This window comes from Sinohyriopsis cumingii, chromosome 5 (assembly GCF_028554795.1).
Source record: "Sinohyriopsis cumingii isolate HCF-2022 chromosome 5, ASM2855479v2, whole genome shotgun sequence".
Lineage (NCBI taxonomy): Eukaryota > Metazoa > Mollusca > Bivalvia > Unionida > Unionidae > Sinohyriopsis > Sinohyriopsis cumingii.
The window spans coordinates 102,483,252-102,502,932 of record NC_142965.1 but is presented as its reverse complement, the minus strand read 5'-3'; the positions used below and the strand labels follow the sequence as shown (position 1 = coordinate 102,502,932).

Below are 19,681 nucleotides of genomic sequence, written 5' to 3'. Positions count from 1 at the left end.
TTGGCAGGATAATATTAAACACCACTATGGGAACCAGACTCATCAAGAAAACAAAAAACAGTGACATAATACACAGATTTTTTTTTGCATACATGTGATGGTGGTTGAAACCAGTTGGAACAATCTTTCTTTGAAAATAAATGTTATTTAAACAGAATAATGAACAACTTCGTTAGAAAAAGCACGTTATTAAAAATTATTATTGATGTGATTGTAAAATGAGGATTCAGTCAACAAACAGCCCAGTTACCTAATGCTGCCCCCCCCCCACAGGGGTTCATTACAAACAAAATTTGGAGTATCCGTCCATGAATAAAGTGATTATGGTTCTAACCTGTAACAATATTGTTACAGGTTAGAACCCCCATCCCTTGATTCATGGAAGGATACTCCAAATTTTCTTTGTAACGAACCCTTGTGCCCCCCATGGTTTTATCGATGTCAAAGCAATTTGTTTCAATTTTTGGAGGTCCCTTGGTAACTCGTGCCTCGCTAATAGTGCGGTCTTTGTTTATGGACCCCGTTGTGCACGAGGGAGAGGTGTATATGTATATTACATAAATGTCTGTTATAAGTAATGTAAAATGAGAGTGGGGGTGAAAGGGGCGTGAGAGACGTCTTTGAAGAACAGATAGCCAGAAAGCACAAGTTTACATTTTACTTAATGGCAGAATAGTTTAGAAGTAGAGAAATTTGAGTGATTTAAGGGTCTCAGATTGAGATAACAAATAAATCTCATCAAAGTTACCATTGGCTCAATATAAAGTGATACATTTTCTATCACTCTTTAAAGTCTTGAAATCAAAGGGATGGGCATCATTCACAAAGTGACTAGAATTCTTTTTTTGCCAGCAATTTATTAGACAATAATATCATTTATTAAGTTAATGTTGTTCATACTATGGTTATATTTGATATATCATCCAGTGTCTTCAGGATTTATAAAATCTTGGCCCTTGATTTAGGCCCCTGTGCATGCTCATTTTTAATTATGCTTGTAGAGTTTATTTTCATAATGAGCTGAATTTGATTTTACTCTTGCTATAAGCATAGCATATCATGCTATAAGCATAGCATATCATGCTATAAGCATAGCATATCATGCTATAAGCAAAGCATATCATGGTATAAGCATAGCATATCATGCTATAAGCATAGCATATCATGCTATAAGCATAGCATATCATGCTATAAGCATCGCATATCATGCTATAAGCATAGCATATCATGCTATAAGCAAAGCATATCATGGTATAAGCATAGCATATCATGCTATAAGCATAGCATATCATGCTATAAGCATCGCATATCATGCTATAAGCATAGCATATCATGCAATGATGCTGTCCATCTGTTTGCATTGTAAATAGTTTGCATCTGGGGCAAAGAAGGAACCGATTGATTTGGGATTCAGAAGTTACAAGGTCAAGGTCACATTGTCTTTGGGGAAAGCAAAATGGTTTCCACAAAATGTGTAAAATCATAGTTTTTCCAAAAATTTATTGCTCTGAAAAGAATCATTTGTTACTATGACTTTATGGATGGATTGCATTTGAGACAATATGGCACCTATCAATTTTGAGGTCTCAAATTCTATGTCACAAGTCATGATGAGAGACATTTTGGATGGTTTGTATTTTAAACAAGTAAAAGATCTGCTGTTTCTGGGGTTAATATGCCCTAAATTAAGGTCACAAGAGTTAACAGAGAAACATAGTTCCTGTAAATTATCTTGAGTTGTGATCTGCTAGTGCATTATGTGCCAACAGGTCTGGGTCTGTGCAATTTGTTAGAACTAATCAGTAGAACAGACAACATACACCCTAATCTGCAGGTGCATTATGCTATGGCAGAACAGGGTGTTTGTTGTTTGGAGTTTGACTCAACTTATAAGTGAGTATGTACAGTACTCATCAGATGTCTAATTTACTATTTATAGTATTCATTATTTCAGAGCAAATCCCAAACCAAAATCGCAAGCTTATTTTTAAGGTTGCAGCAAGCTTGTTATGTAAGCTTGCGGCAAGCTTAGATTTGAAACTGCGGCAAGCTTGCCTAACTGCAAGCTTCCCTATTACTAGCTTCCACAAGCTAGTAATAGGTAAGCTTGCTATTGGCAAGCTTGTGCAAGCTTGTCATGTAAGCTCGCAGCAAGCTTGCCAATTACAAGCTTGTGTAAGCTTACCAATTACAAGCTTGTGTAAGCTTACTAATACAAGCATGCAAACAAAGCTGACCTAGCTAGCTGCATCAGAAGAACTGATATGGCATTGATTTAATTGTTCTATACATGGTCACATACCTCCATTTTTCTAGCCCTTGATGTGCGAAAAGTATGTGATATCAAATATTAAAATGAAAATGTTAATATGTGGTGAACATTAATTAGGATGAGATCTTACTGTCACAGTGAAAGAAAAGAATGAAGTCATCAAATCATTTAACATTTAATCAGATAACAATATAAGAGCATATGAATCTGTGTGAGGAAACTCTTGATACTTCTGTTCTGTATGGCTTTAGAAAAAATTCTTCTAATTTACCCTCCATGTAGAAATCCATTTGGGGGAGGCTGGTGTCAAATGGTTAGGTTCCCTCTCTTATCTGTCAAATGATAAACTACTTGGTGAAAACAAGAACATATGCTATTTGAATTCTTCTAAACAAAATCCTCAGAATAAAATTCTGAATCCTCCTCTGCTTCTGGTGTGATTCAGGTATCATCCACTGAAATGGATTACAGCAACATGTACTATGTAACCAGAAAAAAACCCCCAAGTATTTACCTCTTTGGCAAAAGCATTTCATTTTTAGTTCAACATTTTAAAATCACTTCTCAAGTCCAAAAAATATCAGTAAATGTCATTCAAGATCATCCTTTAATGAGCTCCTAAATTTTAGTTTTACCATCCATTTTGAAAGGCACATGTCAAACGAATGGCACTTCAGAGCTTTAAACAACAACAAAAAAATCCAATGAAACTGATTAGGCACCTTAAGACATTTTGAAATAAAATAACTGCCATCTTCTTTGAGAATGAAAAGAATTAAATGTAACAACCTTTGAACAATTGTTGAATTTGATATGCAAGTGGAAAGAAAGACCCTAAAAATAATGGAAATGAGATTCACAAGTGTGCGTTTAATTTAATAATCTCATATCCCTGTTGTCGATAACTGACAGCACTGCATCGATTACTACAGTTTGGCAAGCGCAGCAATAAATAATAATGATCTTCAGAGTTGTCATCTCAATCATTGGGTGAAACAACATTACAAAGTCATTTTTTGATGTATTTAAATCGTAAAAGTGAAACAATGCTACCGCCAACACTCTTGATTTACTCACCAACATGATATCTCCATGACTTCAAATTATCTCTCATTTTATAGGATCGGTTACTGCACAAATATTGCTTCTGAGGACAATGAAATTTACAGGATTAAAGAGCTAATTTGTGATGGTGCAACTTTGAAAATTGCATCTAATTTTTTAACACGAGGCTACAATGGTTGTTTTGTGTTCTTGCAACTCAAATATGTTGTGTATATATTTAGAGTTCGTAAACCAGTCTGCTGAACGTAAACAGGGGAAGTAACTGCCTTTAATGACCCAATACCAAATTAAGTCTGTCATGGAAAACCACATTTCATCTTCCATGCTCTTATTTGATTTCTTTTTAAACAAGCAAAATTCACAAAGTTCAATTCTTTATAGAATTTTGGCAGAATGGGATGCATCTCTCTCTCTCTCTCTCTCTCAAAAAAAAAACAACAAATATTGTATATATTTTTAAATTTTTATTTAGTAAGTAAATAACTGACCTTTTTTTTCTTCTTCTGGCAGCATATTGTCATTGAAACAAATATATGTCAATTCTTTCAAAAATTTAATGCCAGAAGGTAATATTACAAGAGTTACTGAGACTATCATTGTTGGTAAATAGCATTTACAAGTAATTGACATCAAATATTTTGCTGTATTAAGTTAGTCTGTAAATAACTTTGCAATCAGCAATTACTATCTATTTTACAGGATTTTAATAAATGGAATTCTTTATCCAGTCTTCCATTCCCTGACAAAATGACTGCATAGCTAATTGAGTGTGCAATCACTTCAAGAATTTCCTTTATACAAACAAAACTCAATTGTTTCTCTAACATGTATAATATTTGTAAAACTTTGAAAATGATAAAAAAGACATTTGTAGAAAAATAACATTTCATAACGTGTCTTGGTCAAGAAATATAATTAAGTTTATTTTGAAATATATCAATAATGTTCATAGTTAATTTAAACATAAAAAAAATGTTGGAATAATATATTTATTTATGTATTTATTTATGTATCAGCTAAGTACAATTAAATCAAGTTCTGCAACACTGAAAATGCATATTATTTAACTCAAGTGCATTATCAAATGCAGTAAATAAAAACTGGATTACTGGTGACATCTTTTAGCTTGACAGTGTAGTTTCTTATACTGAGCATGGTCTAGTCACAAAATATATTCTTCAACATTTCAGGAAGTATTGATCTCATGCAGAACTGCCAACTTTCAACTTTCACGACTAATTATTGTAAGCTTATGCAAGCTTACATCACGTATTTTAGATTTTGTAAGCTTGCAGACTTGGAAAAATTCCTTTTGCAAGCTTGTGTAAGCTTGAACTTTAAATTCTGCAAGCTTGCGGGCTTACAGACTTCAAAAAATTCCTTTTGCAAGCTTGTACGAACACCAATACTAGCTTGCGTAACCTCAGCTAGCTTGTCGTAAGCTTGCAGCAAGCTTGTCATAAGCATACATTTTGGTTTGGGAATAGTTATTCATTACATTATATACTCCCTTATAAGTCAAATCAAACAACAAACAACAAAGACCTTGATCTGCCCTAGTAGAATGTGCATGCAGATCAGGGTCTATATCATTTGTTCTGCTGTTTACTCCTACAAACTTCATAGACCCAGACCCAGATTTGCTGGTGCATTATGCGATGGGTTTGTAAAGTTTGCAGTTGGACCCATCTTATAAGCAAGTACATATGGTAAGTAAATTATTATTCTGGTGTCATAGTATTTGTAAAAATACTTTTATCTATCCCAACTGTTCAGATCAATATTCTCAATTCTGTGAAGTGTTTGGGTTCTGTGTTTAATCCTTGTTTTCTTTTATTGTTTTATTTGCAAGGTTAAAATTAGCGTTCTTTGCAATTACTTGAACCAGCTCCCTTTCTTTTCATCTTGCAAAAGTAGCATCTAACTTTTCGTAAGTCTGCCTATAAGGTAGAATTTATCATGTTTTGATACAAGTCCATCTGGTCATCTGGATGCATATACATCCATCTGTTCATAATTTGGTTTCCACAGAATAAGTCATTCTCTGTTATGATATGTAGGAAATAGCTTTTGGGCAAGGAAGAAAACTAGTGATTTTGGGCTCGAAGGTTGAGTTCATAGGAACTGAAAAAGGAAAACTTTTTCCACATAATAACTTGACTTGTATGATTGGCCTGGAAATCATATAACTCATGAACTGGAGTTTGATGTTGAGCTTTTGTTTCCTCCAGTCACATATGACATTACATTTGAAAGTTAATTTCTAATTTCTGATTGACTGATAGTGGAATCTCATTCTTAAAGCTCAAGAGTTTTATTATTTTCAGGCCAGAAATGTTGTCAAAACCTTGCAAATGACTTACATTTGAAGAAAAAAAACCCAACTATTGATTTAGAGGTGCACCGGTATAATGTCAAAGACACAGACTGAAAGAAGATATTGGTTTCTGTGCAATAACTTTAAATCTGCATGGTAGACCTGAACCGAACTTTATGGATGGAAAGAAGAGTGTAAATTTGGGGATCAAATGTTAAGGTCAGGGTCACTCTGAAGGAAGAAAATGTTTCTTTAGTAACAGCTTTTGTTTTACACCAAGTATATAGTCTAGATTAAATGTTTTGTATTTATACTTATGGTAAGGACAAGACCTATTCCATGACTAAAGTTTGCAAAGGGCTTGCACATAATTTAGATTTTAGGATCACAAGGTCAAAGGTCAGGGTCATGGTGAACCCTTCTCTCTACAATGTTCTAGAGTAAGTTACCTGACTAAATTGGTTGGATAGGTTGCACTAAGGGAAGGAAATAAACCTTGATCTTTTTGGCGTTTAAAGGTCTGTGACAAAGGTCATGGTCAGTCTAATAAGAAAATAATGTTGTCTGTGCAGTAAGTTTAGTACAAGAGTGCCATTGATCTTATACAGTGTTCCATGCTGTCCTAATTTCTACTTAGAGGACTACTTAATACATGGTGGGCATATAATTTACAATCTGTGATATTTTTGTTCATTAGTTCTGTATTGACAAATACTATTTGACTGTTGGGTATGTTGACTCGTACATCAAGTTATTGATCTGCTGTACTTATGGACAATTTTTGGATGTAAAGTATGACATCATATTTACAGATGTTCTCTATTCCTAACATACCCTAGCCAGATCAGCTCAAGATATATAGGATAGGAAGTATTCTCACTCGACACCACAGAATAAATTGATACAGTTGAACCATTAATTTTTTTTAATTGAAGCAACTGACATGACAATTAAATGACATAGTCTGATTGCTTGATTCATTATGGTGATAATTCCATTGTTGAATGGTAAATAAGTTATTTTAACCAATCCTCAGTTGAGTGTTATGTAGTGGAGAATAATTTGGCATACTCTAGATTGACGGTTATATTTGGAAGAAAATACTGCTGGATGTCCCTGCTAAATAAAAACTTCCCTACATCTACTGTCACTAAAATATGAATTGCCAAAATTTAAACCACTCATATTGGATGAATTTGCAAATTTCAGTGAAAAATCCCACTATGTTGTATTTGTCAAATAATCAAATATGGATTGATATTTAAATAAACCAATATATTCCAGATTTTTGGTGCTCTGCACATCTCATTACCATCAAAATATATCTTCCAGGGAATTTTAGTGGACTATAACGGAAATCTATTAATATTAGATGGTGATTATGATTCTGTCGATGCATTTTAAAAAGTAGAATTTAATTTTTTGTAATTTTTTTATTTCTTTTTTTTTAGGAGAACCAGGGTTGTCAGGCATGAAGGGAGACTCAGGATTGCCAGGGTTACCAGGTCTTCAAGGTCAGAAGGGTGATTATGGTATCCCTGGGCAAGCAGGACTGCCAGGTCAGTACAACATTGTTTGTGAAATTACTCAGTGAATAAATACTGTTTTTCAGATACAGTGAGACAGAATATATCTGTTGATGATATCTATATTAATAAAGATGTTCAGAAAGTGCATAATATAAATGTGTTGCTTTTTTTCTCTCCAAAATCTCTTAAGTGCTTTGGGCTATGGATCCTAATTTATGTCCTAAATATGTATGCCTGCTCAGATTTCTGTTTGCAATACATGGGAAACTCTTTATAACAAATTATTTCTTACAGAACATTTTATCAGTGGATTCTCAGGTACAGTAATTTACAGAAACAAGTTCAGATCTAACTGAAGATGTCTTAAGTATTTTGTTTCATTTGGGTTCTACTATTATCTTTCCAGATTATTTCAATATGAATCAAAGCAGATTTGTTATGACAAATCATTACCGTATCTGTGAAATTTCCATATCTTAGTGCCCCATGTTTGATTACAGGTCTAAAGGGAGAACCAGGTTTTCCAGGAAGAGAAGGAGACCCTGGGTTGCCAGGAATCAAGGGAGAAAGAGGTAATCTCCAAACAATAAACTTGCTGAACAATAAGATAGAATTCATACTGATAGTTTGCTTTTAGAGATTTTTATCTTTCATAATCTTACTTAGAGTAAATAAAAATCAGGGGCATTTCAGAATAAACTGATTCTATCTCTTAGGTAAAAAATAAATATTTTCATTACTGTATAATATATAAATCTACAACATGATAATATGTTGGTGGCTGCATAATTTGGCAATATATCCCATGTCAATAGAAATATTTGGCTGTGAAATATGGCAATATATCCCATGTCAATAGAAATATTTGGCTGTGAAATATGGCAATATATCATATATCAATAGAAATGTTTTGGCTGTATAATATGGCATTATATCACATACCAATAGAAATGTTTTGGCTGTATAATATGGCAATATATCACATACCAATAGAAATGTTTTGGCTGTATAATATGGCAATATATCACATACCAATAGAAATGTTTTGGCTGTATAATATGGCAATATATCACATACCAATAGAAATGTTTTGGCTGTATAATATGGCAATATATCACATACCAATATAAATGTTTTGGCTGTATAATATGGCATTATATCACATACCAATAGAAATGTTTTGGCTGTATAATATGGCAATATGGCATTTTCTGTTCTTTCTTCAATTTTCTTAATATATGTTACATATATGAAGTAGTACTTTTTCATTTCTAACAGGTTTTTTATTCACCTGCCAGTTATGAAATGAGGATAAAAAGGATACAAACTTGCTCCTAAGAGTCAACAATAAGTATCCCAAGATACAAAAAAGTTATCTATAGAAATTTAATTTATAACAAAGAAATATAAACTTGCTTCTAGGAGTCAACAGTGTGTATCCCTTGATGCAGAAGTAGTATATTGAAATTAAAATTTATAAAAGAGGATACAAACTTGCAACACTGAATATCCAAAGATACAAGACATCTTGAAACTGGTTTAATTGTAAAATTAAGGATGTCTTTTTATGTTTACGTTCATGGTAAACTAAAAAAAACTACTAAGAAAAATGTTTTTGATGTATGAATCAAAACACACGCACCTGTGTAGCAGGCAGCTTCCTTACCATCTGAGCTAGGTATTCTGTTGAAACTCGTGTCTCAATGCAAGCTACATGTATTGTTTTTACAATATAGCTACATATAATGTGTTTACAATTTAGCTAAATGTAATATATTGACAATATAGTTACATATAATGTGTTTACAATATACCTATATATAATGTGTTTATAATATAGCTACATTTAGTATGTTTATGATATAGCTACATATAATATGTTTACGATATAGTATTGAGGACACCCTGCTGCATTTATTTTTAAAATTAATATTATAATAATATGATGAAAGAACTGTTATCTTTAAATACATGGTAATGAATATCCCCTATAGATACCAACAGAAGAGATTTGTAACAGAATGGAGACACAACATGTCAGTCTTTCATTATATTCTGTTTGGAAACTTTTTAAATATCCACTCGCCTATGCCAATAGTCATGGCTCACTTTTGTGACCAGAATATCCAGGTTTGTTGAACAATAAAGTATTACTTTAAATTACTACTCTAAATTTGTTGTAAGTCCCTGCTAGCACTCCTCAGAAAACCTGAGCCACTTGTGAGAGGATAATAAGGAAAGATAAAGGTAAAGGTGATTAGGATTGTTTCAGACAATTGGAATTTATTTGTCTGTCTGTATTTTTAGAGTATTAATGAAATAGAGACATCATAATAAATTGTAGTTCAGCTTCTCCTTTAAATACATTCTCTAACCATACTAACATTACATATATTACCTGATACCTCATGATCCATCCCTACTAAAAAAGAAGAATATTTGTCTTTTCATTCTATCTCTTGTAGATAAATGGCAATACCTCTTCACCATTACCTCCCATTGCCACCACCAGGTGTCACTAGTTTTAAACTTTGCTTCCATTCAACAGCATTTTATCAAACCCATCCTGTTAATACAGCACCAAATTTGTAATCACCCAAACAGGGTTTTTGATTTGTTTGGTTTAATATTGTTTTCAAAACAGGTTGTAAATGTTATCTTTTTGAATTTTACTAATATTTGTTGAAAATTTGTTCACTTTCTCGGACTTGGTAATTTTTATACCTTGTAGTACAACATACTATCTAGGAGTCATGTTTTTATTCTTGCTTTTGTGCAAACTGCCTATTGCTTGCTCACTGAGTTAGTAACAGGACATGTTGTTGTTGTTTTAGTGATGTATGAATATCCTGCATTGTTAATTTATATATTGTTGTTGCATCATCACATGTATTATCTTAAAACCCAGATATTCCAGCTATATCCTAACACCCCCACCACTGGCAGACAGTCTATCAGGGCACCAGACTTATGCAGTTCTGATCTAATTGGACCATCCTATTGCTGCTAAATGAATGGGTGATCCAAGTCAGTTTGGAGGGGCTTTGGATTTAGTTTATCACACATTTCCTCTTTCTTTCTCTCCCTTTCTGTACAGTTGCATATTGACCAATGGGCAGTGGAGATGTATGAAAACAACAATCTCCAGGGTTCTATTCATGTCTGTTTCATATTAAAACGTTCAGTGACAAGTTGAGGCCGATCATAGACTTCAGTTGCCTCAATGAATCCATTCTTCTGCCTGAGTTTTAGATAATTGGCAAGATTTATACATCTCTCCATCCGAAAAGATGAGTATGCCATCAGTGTTGATCTCACAGATACCTACTTTCATGTCCCTATTCACTTGATGTTACAAACATTTCTTTGGTTACTTACCGCAACAAAGTTTATCTGGATGATCAAAGAAAAAAACATGGTAAACTCTATTTTTTTCAAGGCAGAATTAATCTCTTGTCCCATTGAATCATCTCATGAATTGGGAAAATCTTACATTCACCCTTTCAGGTGTTTTGTCCACCAGGGTATGGAGGTAATTGTCAGTCTCAATCTTGTATCTCTCCCTCAAGTCTGCATCGTATAGAGCCAGGTCACTTCCAGCAAGATGGGGATTTCAGTGAGTGAGTTCTTGCAACTCCCTGGGTTTTTCAGTACAGCAGCAGTTTGGAACCTGCTTGGCTGCCTTTATATGCACCCATTACAAATAACTTTCCAGGGTGAATGGTGCCCTTTTGCCAGTCCACTCAATCAAAGGTCAATATCACAGATGAGATGTGATCATTCTTGTGTCATTGGTACAGCTATGGTAGACTCACAACAGGAATTATTATGGAGAATCCCCAAGCAGATGTGATAGTATGTACAGATGGCAGTATATCTGGTTGGTGAGCCCACCTATTGCCAGAGATCAACTACAGTCAGTAGCAAATGGGGACCAGGGAAACTGCCAATTTACATCAAGCTCTGTGTGAAAGCTGTCATTAATGCATTTCAGTTCTAGAAGGACTCACTGTTCTGGCCAATATTTTCCCTTCAAAATGGTCCTTTCACTTACATGCTTTTTCAGTTGACCTGAACTATCTTCAGTTCAGATTGGATGGTTCGGTTATCTTCATGACACATCTAGGCTGAGTAATGAAGAACCAGTCACCATCAGTGGGTTGTCAGAGAAGCATCATTTGCTTACTCTCATCTGTAGATAAGTCAAGAGCAGCGACCATGCAAAATTCTGTCTGCACCCTCAAGCACTACTTGAAGCACCAGAGACCAGTCGTGGCAAGCAGAAATTACTCTTTGTCCCTATGAAGACGAGACTGTAAGACATTGCCTCCCAATCTTTTTAGCTTAAGTGGATTGTGGCTTAGCATACTCCGATGTCTCAGGAGATCAAGGTCGCATCATCAGAATTTCAGCTCCTGTCATTACAGTAATCACTTGAAGTCTCTGGTTCAAACACATCGTTTTGATCCTATATATCATAGAAGCTGTTGGCTGGTATGCTGAGTCAACCTTCTTGAGCTTGTATCTTAGGGATTTAGCTTCACAGAGACAAAACCTGAATCTCTTGGGTCTCATGGCTGTGGCCAAGGTGACCACCAGACCCAATTAAACCAATACAGCCTATTAGCTTTGCTGGATTTGCTAGTGAATTATGATGGTTAGAAGATTTTTATTAATCATCTTCTTAACCTGATGGAGCGGACAATTTCATGTGACCAAACAGTGTGTTGTTTCAAGTAGGGGAGAGCTGCTTATTGTTCACAAAGGGAGAAGGAGACCCAAGGCTGGATGCTCCGCATTCTCTCCACCTACTACCTGTTATCATAATGTTAATGCAATCCGGGAACATATTTCAAGAAGAAAGTAAATTTTAAGTAAATTATTTCTTTGATAATACTTACTCAATCATATCACCTAAAAACCCTCCCAAAAAAAACATGTCATGTGAGCATCCTCATTAGTATATCAATCAGTTTTAAAACTAGCAACACTTGTTTGTGACAAGAGGAGGTAATGGGCAAGAAATTATTGCCATTTGTCTATATGAGATAAAGATGACTTTTCACCTTTTTTGTGCGGTTGGATTCAGGTGGTAGTAGACATTTGTCCCTAATATTAGATAAGAGTTTTAGGAAAAACACTGCTTAAACATTTTCTTTCTCTATGCATCATTATTTGTTGACTCTGTGGTGCATATGACACAAAAGCAATAAAATGCCAAAGGTGTATTGTAAATTTTTAAAATATTTTAGACAACAGTGCAACCTTGCTCAATGATGGTATTTTGTCCATACACACTGTGTTGAAATGTTTTCATGGAGCAAACCTTGTATCTCTTTTCTTGTTTGAAGTTGCTGCTCCACACTTTCCATTAGACCACCTTTGATGGTCATCTTCTGCATGGAACAAATCTATAAACAAAATGACTGTTAGACAGTTTGATTTCTTATTGAATGGCATATTAGCATGAACAGTCTAGAAATTGGTACAAATTTATATTAAAAACTACAAAAAACATAAAATTGTGGACATAAAATGGCCATTATTTAATATAGTCTTCTTATCTTTTGAACATTAATTTTGATATTTGTTCATAATAAATGTCTTTAAGAAATGCTCTGCTATTCCCAGGTTTGGATGGTGCCCCTGGACGCATTGGAGAACCTGGCAGATCATTCACAGGACCAAAAGGAGAACGTGGCCCAGTTGGTCCTTCTGGTCTGGATGGACTACCAGGACTCAAGGGAGAACCAGGTACAATAGCTAAGTTGGTCCTAAAATTTCTAAAGCAGGCACCAAATATTTCTCTGAAAATACAGATAAGACTAATTATTTAGAGTTCCAGAAAAAAGTTGTACTATAGATTGTTTTTACTCTGGATCTGGCTTCTATTCAGCTTTCGTCACTGCTCATTTTTAGCTAATAATGTTTTTCATAATTTCCTTCTGAAACTTTTCTTTAAACCTAAAAATATTTGATATGTAGCTAAATTATGCATTTTTTATGTTCCTTGCACAGAAATTTAGACCCTGACATCATCTCTACATCAAAAAACTTCAAAGCGAAAATCTGCAGAGCATGGTAAATTTTAAAGTGCCAAATTTGATGTTTTTATGAGAGGAATCACCATCTGAACACAGCTGTAGTACACACTCATTAAATTGTGTCTAAACCAAACTGCAGATGAAAAAATGCCTCTAAAGTTTTATATTGAGGCCACTGGATTGGTCAACTTCCGTATCTTGATGAGCAGTACCTCATCATGGCTCATAGCAACGATCTATTGATTTCTTTTTTATCTAAAGATGGAATATACTCGAAGCTTAAGTCTTTGTGGATTGTAGCATTTCCTACTAAATGGAAAACAACAATATCTGTCATGATTTTGCTCTTGGAAGTGTTCAGCAGTAACCATCAATGATGCAGTTGTGTGTGCCTATCTTAGCCTTGCTATTGACCTAATGCATGCTTAGTGCTTTTATGATTCATTGCACATCTCTACATTATTGAGGGTATCATCTCGTCACTTTTCTGGAATCTTTAAAGTTCAGAGTAAAAGTACCCATAAAACTTACCGTTTTTGACAAGAAGAAAACCAATATATGTACCATAAATATCTGTGATATTAAATGTGATTCACTCATGATTTGCCATCTTGACTGGTCAGTGGTACCTATGATCAGCATTTAAGTAACTATTGATTGAGAGTAGTTGAAATGTCTGTTTGCACACAGTGCCAAAGCAACATGATTAGGGATACAATCCTGCAGTTAACAAGGGTTGCATGTCCAAATATTTGCTAAATATCAGTATAAAACTTTCGATGCCAGCCCATACATTGACAGACTAATTTTGTCAGCTTGATTGCAAAGATTTTACAGTTTCTGTATTGATAATGTCCATCTGGAAGTTTGTCTGCCTGTCCATTCATCTGCCATCAAAATTCTGGTAAAGGTTTAAATTTAGATCCCTTTCTCAGACATTGTTGCTCATAGAGTTACAGGAAATATGTTTCATACAGGAGTGCTATATCAGTCAGTGTATGCTGTGTCACAGGGGTCTATCATTCATAGTTTGAAATCCAGATGTACTATAATTAGTGATTTTCTTGTTATAGGTTTGTCAGGTCGTGATGGACTGCCAGGAATGAAAGGAGAGCCTGGAAGACCTGGAGATGGACTGCCAGGTGTAAAGGGAGAACCTGGACTTTCTGGAAGAGATGGTAATTGCTGGCTTACATCAGAGGTCTCATATAAATTAATATATTTATCATTGCCCCATACTTGAATATGTCACATAGTCAGCAAAACTTTTTTAACCTTCATAGTCACAAAGTCTTGGAGCACAAAAATTGTAGCTATGCTGAACTTAAACCAAAGACCATTTCTAGATTTTTTGTCCAAAATAATTTTTAAGAAATACATTGTAATTATTGGCAAGCTTAACTATAAAGATTTATGAATCTAGATTTACATTGTGTTAATGTAAATCAAGAATTTAAATTTTGAATCTGATTTCTAATTCTGCCTATATTAATTCTTGTCACCATTTGAGCTTCAACAGGTAACAAATTTGGGACTTGATTACCGAAAGTGGCAGACTTGACTGAGTACTCAAAATGGTGATTACCAACAAACAATCACTCAGTTCTGTGAACATCCCTTCGATCTCCACACACTGTTCCTCATGCATTTTAAAAATTTGTATGCACATTTTGCTTATATATTTTGTATGTGTTTATTCAAATTCACACAACAGTTACAAAAATCAGCTCAAAAGGATTGCCGTTGCTTTCCCTTTTGATTGACCTGTCGAAATGTGATATTTCCATTTCATGCCCTGCATCATCATGGCTAGCCATTGCAGTCTTGGCCATTGGTCAGTTTGGTCTAGGCCAATTAGCTATCAATAATCAGTGGTATAAAAAGCAAGCAGATGGTGCTTAAGACATGAAAATTTTAGTGTTTGAGCTGAACCTCAGTACTGCTTTAATTAGGCTACGCATGGCATCAGTTTGATTCAAATGTAGGTCATGCAGAAGTGGTCTCTCTTGCTTACTAGGACGAATAAGATCCCCAGTGGATTCTAAAATACTGCATATTTAATTGATATGAAAAGAAAATTGCAGGTACCGATATTGCATTTTCCAAAATGTATAGCAGGTGCTGTCAAATGTTTTGATTGAATACTGAAGTCCCAGATTTGGACTGAGATGCATGGGCTCTTGCAAATAAGTGCACATATTTGCCACCCCCACTCCCCAATTATCACATGGGCACCCCTGCTGAGGTGTACCTGACGCGTTTAGGCAATTTAATACTTGTTGCAGCACTAGTGACTATACAGGTTTTAAAGTAAGATGACAACCAGTATAATGAACTAGGTCAGCATTATCCAGGTATTTCTTGTTTAAAATGTACAGTAGATGAGAAACTTCAAAAAGAAAATGTGTATGTTTGAAAGTTTTACCAGATAATTAAAATAAAATATTCAGGAATCCCCCACCCCTTGAAATAAACATTAGCATATGACTCAACCAAAAATATTAAAAACTTGTATCACAAAACTGTTGAACAATTGTGATACCTTTTATAAATTCCCTCAAGTTTATGGCCATTAAAGTTACATGATGTATTGACTTTATTATTGTATTATGCCCACTTTTTCAATTTTTGGAAGAAGTTAGCTAGGCCTTCCATATAGTATAGCTGATACTAACTTCACACCAAAAGAATGTATCTGATCTAGATTGTTTCTGTGTGCAGGTGAGCCTGGCCCAGTAGGTCCTTCAGGAGAACCTGGATTGCCTGGTGTGTCTGGCCTGAAGGGTGTTTCAGGAGAACCTGGACAACCAGGGTTGCCAGGTAGAGAGGGTCTTAGAGGACTGTTGGGAGAGAAAGGTAAGTGATTGGGTAAAAAATAGAACTTTTATGAATCAGTAAGATATGATGTGAGATATTCCTGTACTTGACAAGACTTTTGAGTGCTTGTTTCATATGAAGAAAATACTGAGTTTTATAAATGTTTATAGGATGCCAATTATTTGCTTCTAGGTTAGTTTTTGTGTTCATTGTCTGATAACGGATGGGGGAAAGCACATCTCACTCTTTTTTCAGTGCTATCTAAAAACAGAAAGTTACATTATAGAACAATCCTATATTTGCTTCCAAAAGGCTTCATTGGAATAAGAATATGTTTAACCAATATTTATATCCTTTGAGTGGCTTTGGAGATATTTTACTATAATGGGATCATTATTTATGTTTGTTTTTTTGTTTCTGATGTTGAGTATCTCACACTTCTAAGATTTTGTAGTTTTTTAATTCTTTTCTATCATTTTGCAGTATGGTCAGTAAGTGCAGAACTGAAGATCCCAGGGATCGTCCTGGGCTTCGCCAATGTCGCAAATTGCGATTTTTTTTCCTTATTGGCGACAAAAATATCCCCTCTGGCGATTTTTTTGGCGACAGACTTTTTGGTTATTTAATTTGTACATACAATCATGGATTTTGACTGGATAAATTAAAAGGGAGAATGAAAGGAAGCCACAAACTTGACTAAGCAATGCATTGGAATCAATCTGTTACACAAACGATCCTTTGTTCGCATTGACAACCCCATCTTTAGAGTGCATTGTTACATCATAATCTGCTTATGCTGACATCTGGGCTGAGTACTGTATGCTGCGATACAGTCAATCATTCTACCGCACTATACCTACAACTGACCGACTTCTGAAGACGCGAATAGGACAGATACAATTAATTGAATGGCTAATCCTTCTGTTGTTGTTGTTTTTTTGTTTTTTTTTATACATATACCAATACAATAGTTTTGCTGAACCTTCATAGAAAACTGATAACCTTTGAAGTACCGACTATTGCATATAAATACAAAGCAAATGGAAAAAATCTCAATCACAATTATATCTGTCGCCAGTGCAACATTTTACTCATTGATCTTTTCCTTTTGCCATCAATCCGTGTTATGGCTGCAGAGACTTAAACTCCGCAACAAGAAATAGTGAAAACAAAAAACAGTTTTGCATAATCAATAATAATTATTTATTTCTCAAAATACAGGAGTGAAAGAATCCCTAAATTGGGTGTGAATTTATGCTTATATATACGGTCCAATATTGCCAGGTGTTGACTCCTGTAAGTTTCATTCGTGGGAATGGAGATCCTAGTTTGCTTGTCGAGAAAATTTATACAGCATTCAGTGATCATTCTTGGGATTTAGGAAGCAATTCACTTCAAGCTTGTGAAGCTAAAATGGGGAGGGGGGGGCTACCGAGAGACTACTGGTGTCACCTGTCAGCACTGTAGACTGTGAACATGGATTCAGTAAGACGAACCTCATAAAAACTGACATCCGAAATAAACTCTGCATCTCATCTCTCGAGAATTTAATGAGAATCAGCATGTACAGATGTGAAAAATTAGACTTTGAAACTGCATTCAACAAGTTGGCAGCCCTAAAATCGCGACGGATCTTCATATAACACTTTGTAACATTTTGTTAATGCTTGTCATAATTAGAGTATTAACTAAACCATCTTTTGTAATTTTCATTGCCTGTTACATTAATAGACTAAATTAACACTTCAAAAATGTACACTACTTGTTCTGGCGACACTTTTTGAAAATTGGCGACAAAATATTGAGGTTGGCGATTTTTTTGGCGACAGCTTTTTAAAAGCCAGGACCATCCCTGAGATCCACACCTTTCTCTTCTATTCAAAGTTTGTCACTTAGCACTGAAATCCAATTTAGTTTTTCACCTTTTGTCCTATGTTTGTAGGGGAATCAGGACTTCCAGGATTTAATGGCTTACCAGGGCCAAAAGGAGACCCTGGACTCAGTGGCCGACCAGGTTTGCCAGGACCAAAAGGAGAAAGAGGCTTGGCAGGATTTGATGGAGAGCCAGGGCGATCAGGTTGGTTACTACTTATCATTTTATTAGGATCTAAATAATATTGTTTGTGTTTTTTAATTAAAAAAAATTTGATGCAACTTTAACAGTCTGAGTCATATCGCTACAATGTGTGTAGTGTGGCAGTTTATATGATGTTTAGCACTGGGGCATTATACTGCAGGCATAACCCATCAAGTTGCATTATCCTGATACCCGGCCAGCCAGTCCTAACACTAACCTATTAATGCTGAGCGCCAAGCAAGGCAACTGCTGGTATCATTTATATATATCTTTGGCATGATTTGGCCAGGGTTCAAAGCCACGACCTCCCACATCTGGGGCAAATGTACTTAGGCCATCGGAGCAGTTGATCTAAATAATGTAATTAAACAAATGGCGAAATAAATATAATGGTCCCTTGCTGTGCTAAAACTTGCTGATTAACCTTCTTGTATGTTCTGATCATTCATGATGGTGCTCCAGAATACACTAGCATGTGATGAGACATTACTTCTTTTATAAACTAATGAACAGTTTATTTGGTATGGAAAAGCCTATCAATTTTGTGGGTTGAATGGTCAGATCAAGGTCACTGAATGACAGAAGAAAAATGGCACCTGCACATAAATTTCCATTCTTGATCATGTGTCTTCACCAAAGTTTGTGGATTACTTACAGGTGTATAAGGAAGAAACTTAACTTAGCATATAACTGAAAGAAAGAAGAAAAGGTTTTTCTTGATAACTTTAGTTCTAGACCATGTACCAAAGTTTGTGCAGGACTTACATTTAAGGTATATTAAAGGCTTATTCATTTTGGGATCAAAATGTCAAAGGTCAGGGACAATTTGGCTGTGAGAAAAATGGGTTTTAGATAAGAATTTTTGTTCTCAAACAAGTTCCTCTATCAAAACATTTTCAGTAATATTAACTTTAGGAAACTAAAGAAACCTATAGATTCTGGGGTTCTAAAGGTCAGAGGTCATAATCATGATCATAGTAAGTTTAATAAAAAAATAATTGTTTTTATAAAGTAAGTTTAGTTCATAACAGTACAGCTTGATCACATGTTAAGGTCATTGAGACGTGTTGGTTAATAATCACTTAGTTAACCATGCCTGACAGTTGTCTACACAAAAGAGTATTGAACATGGACCAGGTTTATAATATACCATATATATTTGCTTATGAGTCCTACTTCAAACTGCACAGACCCAGATCTACCATTATATATGCAATGGCAGATCTGGGTCTATGCAACTTGTTTGGAGTAATAATCAGAACAAATAAGATAGACCCTGCTATATCAGATCAGGATTTTTGCAGTTTGACATGCATGCTACTCATCATTTAGCCATATGAATTTTACAACATATCCACTGACATTCCTGGGAAAATTTCGATCCCAAGGGATGGCATTGGTGTTGTTTTTTTAGTAAATAAGTTGGTTACCATGACATAGTTGTCCGCATTGGGAGCAGAATATTCCATTATGATGATCATGTTGCCCTTGAGCAAACTGTTCCAGTTTCCATTGCAATCTTTATATAATGGGAACTGATAGTACAGTCTCTGTTTCATC

General features: G+C 34.9%; 1 protein-coding gene across 1 annotated transcript in view; it reads left to right on the top strand.

Moving 5' to 3' along the window:
- Positions 1–19,681, top strand: part of LOC149799903 (uncharacterized) — a 174,827-nt gene that overhangs the window by 139,653 nt on the left and 15,493 nt on the right. Inside the window, exons 31-36 of the mRNA XM_089959353.1 lie at positions 7,106–7,213; positions 7,684–7,755; positions 12,815–12,937; positions 14,301–14,405; positions 15,949–16,083; positions 17,987–18,121. Of these exons, the coding sequence (XP_089815479.1) occupies positions 7,106–7,213; positions 7,684–7,755; positions 12,815–12,937; positions 14,301–14,405; positions 15,949–16,083; positions 17,987–18,121 (678 nt within the window). The remainder of the gene's footprint in view (positions 1–7,105; positions 7,214–7,683; positions 7,756–12,814; positions 12,938–14,300; positions 14,406–15,948; positions 16,084–17,986; positions 18,122–19,681) is intronic.